Source organism: Medicago truncatula, chromosome 2, assembly GCF_003473485.1.
Source record: "Medicago truncatula cultivar Jemalong A17 chromosome 2, MtrunA17r5.0-ANR, whole genome shotgun sequence".
Taxonomy (NCBI): Eukaryota; Viridiplantae; Streptophyta; class Magnoliopsida; order Fabales; family Fabaceae; genus Medicago; species Medicago truncatula.
In genome coordinates, this window is record NC_053043.1 from 31,175,870 (window position 1) to 31,182,226 (window position 6,357).

General features: G+C 33.5%; 1 protein-coding gene across 1 annotated transcript; it reads left to right on the plus strand.

Moving 5' to 3' along the window:
* Positions 1 to 1,039: 1,039 nt before the first annotated feature.
* LOC25488431 (squamosa promoter-binding-like protein 16) lies at positions 1,040 to 6,125 on the plus strand. The gene is made up of 4 exons (XM_013608649.3): positions 1,040 to 2,281; positions 2,862 to 2,998; positions 4,443 to 5,289; positions 5,780 to 6,125. Exons 1-3 carry the CDS (start codon positions 1,632 to 1,634, stop codon positions 5,273 to 5,275), a joined length of 1,620 nt encoding a protein of 539 aa, XP_013464103.1. The 5' UTR covers positions 1,040 to 1,631; the 3' UTR covers positions 5,276 to 5,289; positions 5,780 to 6,125.
* Positions 6,126 to 6,357: the final 232 nt, after the last annotated feature.

A 6,357-nucleotide genomic window follows, 5' to 3' on the forward strand; every position in this document is an offset into this window, starting at 1 on the left:
TGAGTTTAAGACTATTTATTATATTTTTATACTTTATAGACTAAATTGAAGTGATAGATTTTTATTAGTCCAATTTGTCAAATAATGGGCCATTCAATTACCCTCCTAGCGATGCTTCCCCAATAACGACAAGAAAAACTTGTAACAAGATAGCCAAAACCGAATTCTAAACAAAGTGTTATGAAATTTTTGATCTAATTATTATGTGAACTCTATAGTTTCCCAAAATCCCATGGCTTCATCTGAAGTCGCATCAACTTGGATGCCTTTGCAATTAAGTTTCCCAAGTCATCTTTGATAATGATACCAATTTGATCCCTCATTTTCCATCACTTTCTATTTAACAAATTGACTGTTTTTTCAAAGAAACAAAGAACTTTTTGTTCCATATCGTTTTTTTATGATGATATTTGATGTAACTTTATGTCCCTAAATAATTCATTAGATAACATTAGTTTGCTCTGGTGTGTTACTGCATGTTAAATTCAATGCGATTTTAAAAGATGCACAATTTATTCTACGGTGACAAAATTAATTATGTAAATTAAGTTTATTGGGATTAAATGTGAGTTGAATTTACAACTATTTATATTTGAGTACATTCTAGATCGAAAATACACGAGATTACACTCAAATACCATTTTTCTCATCTTTTTTCTTACACTCAAATATCATTTTCAACTCCAGAACATCAAAATTCTTCATCTGTTTCATTCAACATATGATATACATCTCCTTCGTTCCATAAACGAATCCTACTTGTTATTAAGGGTAAATTACCCTCAATTCATCAGAAGATAACGTAGATTTCACCATTTTAGTCTTTTCTTACAATCAATTAGCATTTTACTTCTTCATCTCTTTCGTTCAACATGTAATCTTCATCTTCTTCAATTTAGAATTGAATCATACCTATCATTAGGGATAAATTACCCCTATTCATGAACGTAGGCCTCACCTAAAAAAAATACACTTGTAGATATTGCAAGATCATTTTACTTTGCATGCCACATAGTTAAAAGTGTATGAACATTGTTGAAAAACAAAGTAAAAACTAAAAAAACTATGGTGTTAATCCACTATTACAACAACCTTTTCTAGAAATAGTAACCACAAGGGTCATAAATATTTCCATGGAGTTTGGGAATCACTTCAATCCTGTTTCACTTTGAGTTCCATCACCCTCAAAACCCTTCTTCCAAGTACACACTGGTAAAGTCATTCACTGTTTCTCTTTCATTATAATTTAGGTAACTTTTTATACTTTTCTTTTTCCAAAATGGCTTTCACATTCATTATCTTGATTGTGTTTTTGCCTCCATTCACTTCTCTGCTTCATCTGACACACTCTTCCCTTTGAGAACATATCACTAAACTTTTCTTCATTCTTATCACGTGGGATTCTGACATTTTTTTATTTATTTTCAACTTCTCTCTCTCAATCATCAATCTTTTTTGGCTCAAGTTTCTTGCTTTTTCTTGTGTGACACTTGTGTACTTTGTACACTGTATACTTCTTTTTTTGAAGGTTTTTTTCTTTATCTCTTATGAGGTTTATGCAAAGTTGAGATTTTGTAACTGTTTTGAGGTACTATTCTTGCAACAATTGAAGTGGGGTCTTTTATCTTGTGATGGAGTCTTGGAGTTTTGATTCACGTGATAAAGGGTATGTTTCAAATGACACACTTGGTAGTAGAACCAAAGGTTCAATCTTAGGTTGGGATTTGAAAACCCCATCTAGTTTTTTACCTCAACAAAACATAGAAAATGACAACAATAATCATGGTTTTGAGGAATTGGGTTTTCATGGTATGTTGGGAAAACAATTGTCTAATGTTGTTGATGATGATGATGATGTTGTTGTTGGTAGCAAAATTGTCACTAGTAATTCTTTTGTTATGGCTACACCAAATGCATTTTCAGAAAGAGAACAACAACACTTCAATTCCAAGCATTCAAATTCAATAGGTGACACTAATGGTTCTAATTCACTCATTGATTTGAAGCTTGGTAGATTTGGTGATCATAGAGATGGAATTGGTACACCATTTTCAAAGGGGACCACGATTTTGTCGTCTTCTGGGTCGTCGACACCATCGAAGAGGGTGAGGTCTTCGGCAATCCATTCTCAGATTGCTTACTGTCAAGTATATGGATGTAATAAGGATTTGAGTAGTTGTAAAGATTATCACAAGAGGCATAAAGTTTGTGAAGTTCATTCAAAGACTTCTAAAGTAATAGTGAATGGAATTGAACAAAGGTTTTGTCAACAATGTAGTAGGTTGGTCAATTTTTACAAGCTAATGTTTTGTTTCACATCTTTTGGTTTTTACACATTGATGTTATGTTTGGAATTTTTTATAATATGTTGCAAAAAATTTAAGTTGCTTGTGAATAATCAAATAATCCCAAATCTGCATTATTTGTGGGAAAATTGGTTGGTTTACTAACTTTTTGATAGTCCAAATTAATCAATATATGGTCTTGGATAAGCTTCTTGAACTTAATGGATTCAGTCGTTTTCGGGTACTAATTCCTTTTCTAAAACTGAAAAAACAACCATTTTATGAATATACTTATTTTTCTGTTGATTATAGTATTTTTGCTCTCTAATTTTTTTGACTTTTACTTTAATAAGGTTGGATTTTAGTCACTTTAGAGCAGAAAACAAGACATATCTGTTGATGAGAAAATCAATGCTTAATATTCATCAACAGTTGAATGATTATTGTTTCCTCTAAAGTGAATTTACTCATTTTAGAGTAGCCAAATTCTACTTTCTAAAGTGAACAAGCTTGTAACTAAAAGCTATACTTCTATGATATATATAGTGCTTCTGTAATGTTTAGCTTACTATTCAGGTTTCATTTGCTGGCTGAATTTGATGATGGTAAGCGTAGCTGTCGTAAACGTCTTGCAGGCCATAATGAACGTCGTAGAAAGCCACAAGTTGGTATTCATTCTGGAAGAGCTGGGAGGTTGCTTCAGTCATATGGGGGTAATATTCTGCAGAAAATAATTTAATCTTTTCTTCCTTCTCAATGTTCCACCCTTCCTAAATGTTAACTACTTTTTAGTGGATTTAGATTTCTTGCATTTACAAATTCACGCATCCAAGCAGTCAGCACATTGGTGGCCGTTAGATCAAGATCAGAGTTTGCAGAAAGCAAGCAAATTTTGATTTTCTTAAAAACACTTAAATATCGAGCTTGAAATCTGGGCAGTCTGATCTTGATTTATCGACCACCTATGTACTGATTGCGGAATGCGTGGGATTTGTGACCGCATGCATATATTTTGCTAGAGTTGAAAATTAGAGTATATTGGATTTGGATCACAATAATTTTAAAATCCTTCACAGATAATGATATCATCTACTTGGTTTTGATGGGTATATAGAAGCATGCCATAGTAAAATTTGTTCCCATACTGAATTTTCACTTTTGGACTTAATTTCTCAATTTTGATATTGATTTTGGTATTCTGTTGTACATTTGCTTTACAATTTTCCGCAAAGATGCAATGCCTATCATCTGGCCGAAATATTCCATGATATGTAATTCAGTTTCATCGATTAAACTGTGTTGTTTAAGTGATTTTCATAAAAAAATAAGCACGTGCTCTTACCCCGATGAAGGGAAAAAAGATGTGATACTTTTTGAATTCTGATTGATTCTATGGATATAGATCTACAACATGGTGATTATGTGCCATTTGTTACAAATTTTCTCTTTTGTTTCTGAATTATTCTCCCACTTATGTTGGTTTTGCACCATCCTTTATCATTTGTCATCTTTGGTGTAAAGCTAGCTTTAATTTGGATTCTATAGTCACATGGTGGATATGAACCATTAGTGACTTGTTCAACAATTACAGTGGAATTATATCTGAAACAAAAAGATTCATTATGCGGTTTAGTCACTATCATAGTCGGTAATCTTAGAGTGCCAAATTTCCGTCAACGGGAACCATTTGGACAGCTAATTAAGCACTTCTAGCATAAGCTCTTACACATAAGTGCTTATGTATAAGCTATTTCTATAAGAAAAGATAAAATAAAGTCAATTTATTTTCGTATAAGCTATAAGTTGTTTTTAGAAATTATACTAGAAAGTTTAAGGAAAGAAATTGAAAACAACATATGGATTTGTCATAAGTTGTTTCCATAAGCTATTCCAAGCAGTCTCACAAGTTCTTATGTTAGTAGATAAGCTCAAATAAGCCAATGCAAGCAAGCTGTAAAGCTATCTCTGCCTATGTATGATAATTATCCATTTACTTTCCTGATTATTAATATTATAAAGCTTTTCAAAATGACTTTTTTTTACCATTTTTTATTTAATATTAAACCATATTGGTAAAGGTTTTCATAATATATATTTTCTGTTGTTGTAATCCATGTTTGTCTCTGAGTAATTAACAAGATTGTGTGGTACTTACAGATAGCAGATTCCAAGGAACCATGCTAACATCGGCATCTTTTATATGCCAAGACATACTCCCCGGTGAGGTCTTTTCTTCTGAGAAATGTGGAAATAGTAACTGGTGGAGACCTATAAAAGCCGAAGGTGGAACCGGTTTTAGGCCTCTTTCTTCTATTCCAATTACAAATGCACATCCTCAGTCAAGAACTCTGTTTCCTTCATACAACAATAAACAATTTCCTTTTCTTCAAGAAAACGGTGCTACATCTGCTACAGGAAGCATCTTCTGTGAAAACAATAGTCAATATCCTCCAATCCAAGGAGGCTCGAATTCCGGATCACAATCATTATTCCAAGATACCTCCTTAGGAAGCGAAGACTTCAATGTTTTTGAAACAGAATCAGCTGTTCAAGGATTATCGGGAGTATCGGACGGTGGTTGTGCTCTCTCTCTTCTGTCATCCCAATCCCAAAACTCTTCAAGCCAATCGACAGGAATTCCCATGCCTGGTCATTTAGTTATTCCGAGCAGCCATAGCCATTATAGCATGAGTCATGTTTCTGAAAGTGGCGTCTCGGATAGGTTTCCGTCTGAGTTAAATCATACGGATGGAAGTCATCTTAGTCCTATACTGATATCAAACAATAATGAAATCGCCCATTTTGAACTGGTAGATGGAGTTTTCCAAGGGTCAGATTTTGTCAACGTGAAAGACCGTCTTTCCTGTGAAGATGGCACGACCATTGACTTGCTTCAACTGTCGTCACAACTTCAGCGTGTTGAGCATCAGAGGCGAGCCTTGCAGGTGAAGCGAGAAAATGATTCTTCCTGCTCTCTACAGATTACGTAAAATGCTGTCGACAGGTACATTTTATGCTTCATCATAATATTTAATCACCAAATTTTCTCTACACCGGCTACTTTAGCGCTTCAACTGTACCATGTCGTACTACTGTGTATTTTTCTCTAGCTTGAATTCTGCACATTATGCTCTAGCTTGAAATTTCGTTTCTAATTTTTTGGACAAAAACCTTGGCTGTAAATTTAGGACTTGATCAATGACTGACCCAAAATATGTGAATTGCGGTCACTAGTGAAATTAAGAAAGTTAAGGTTTTATAGTGATAATGCAATGCACCTCTCTCTATACAAATTATTCATATCGCATTCACCGCTCTCTATACAAATCTTTGAAGAATAAATCTTTGAAGTCGGAAGACGAAATATTTGATAGATGTGCGATTGAAATAAAAAGTCATTTTTGTGGTTTCTATTTGCATCCAGCTCATATTCAACATTGCTTTCCACTAAATCACTCACAACATTTCTAAGATTTCATTTTCCATTTTTGCAGAAAAGAACTTCTGCATCTGCAGCTTGTTGTGACCGGAAATATTCGTATCAGGATAAGAACATAGTGTCTGGAAAGAACTTAATATCTGGCAACTCATAAGATGCTAACTAGTTTAAGTAGTTTTACTTGCACTGAATCGGCTCGTGAAGCTGACCAATGGCGGCTGGGACACAATAGTCCCTCTCCATCTACATATATCCAACTAGAATGTAATAATAAATAAAAGCCTGATATGTATCAATATGTGGCATTCAGGTTTTTCTCATAAACACTTCAATAAGGACAATAGTTAGTGACAAGTGATGTCCAATTTAGTGAAGGTAATCTAATAATGTTCAAATTTTGATGAATGGGGCACCTTACATTGGTATGGCACTGACTACCAAGTACATGGTTTTTCTCAAGTTACAGATATATGTTAATTTAAATTTTAGAATATGTAAGAAAACATAATTTTATATAAATAAATGACAAAAAAAACGTTAATTTCACGGATATATTTATCAATATGTTGAATTTAGAAACTAATTTGACCGATGCTCATTACGTTAAGGACTGATTTGTATATTCACTCAAAT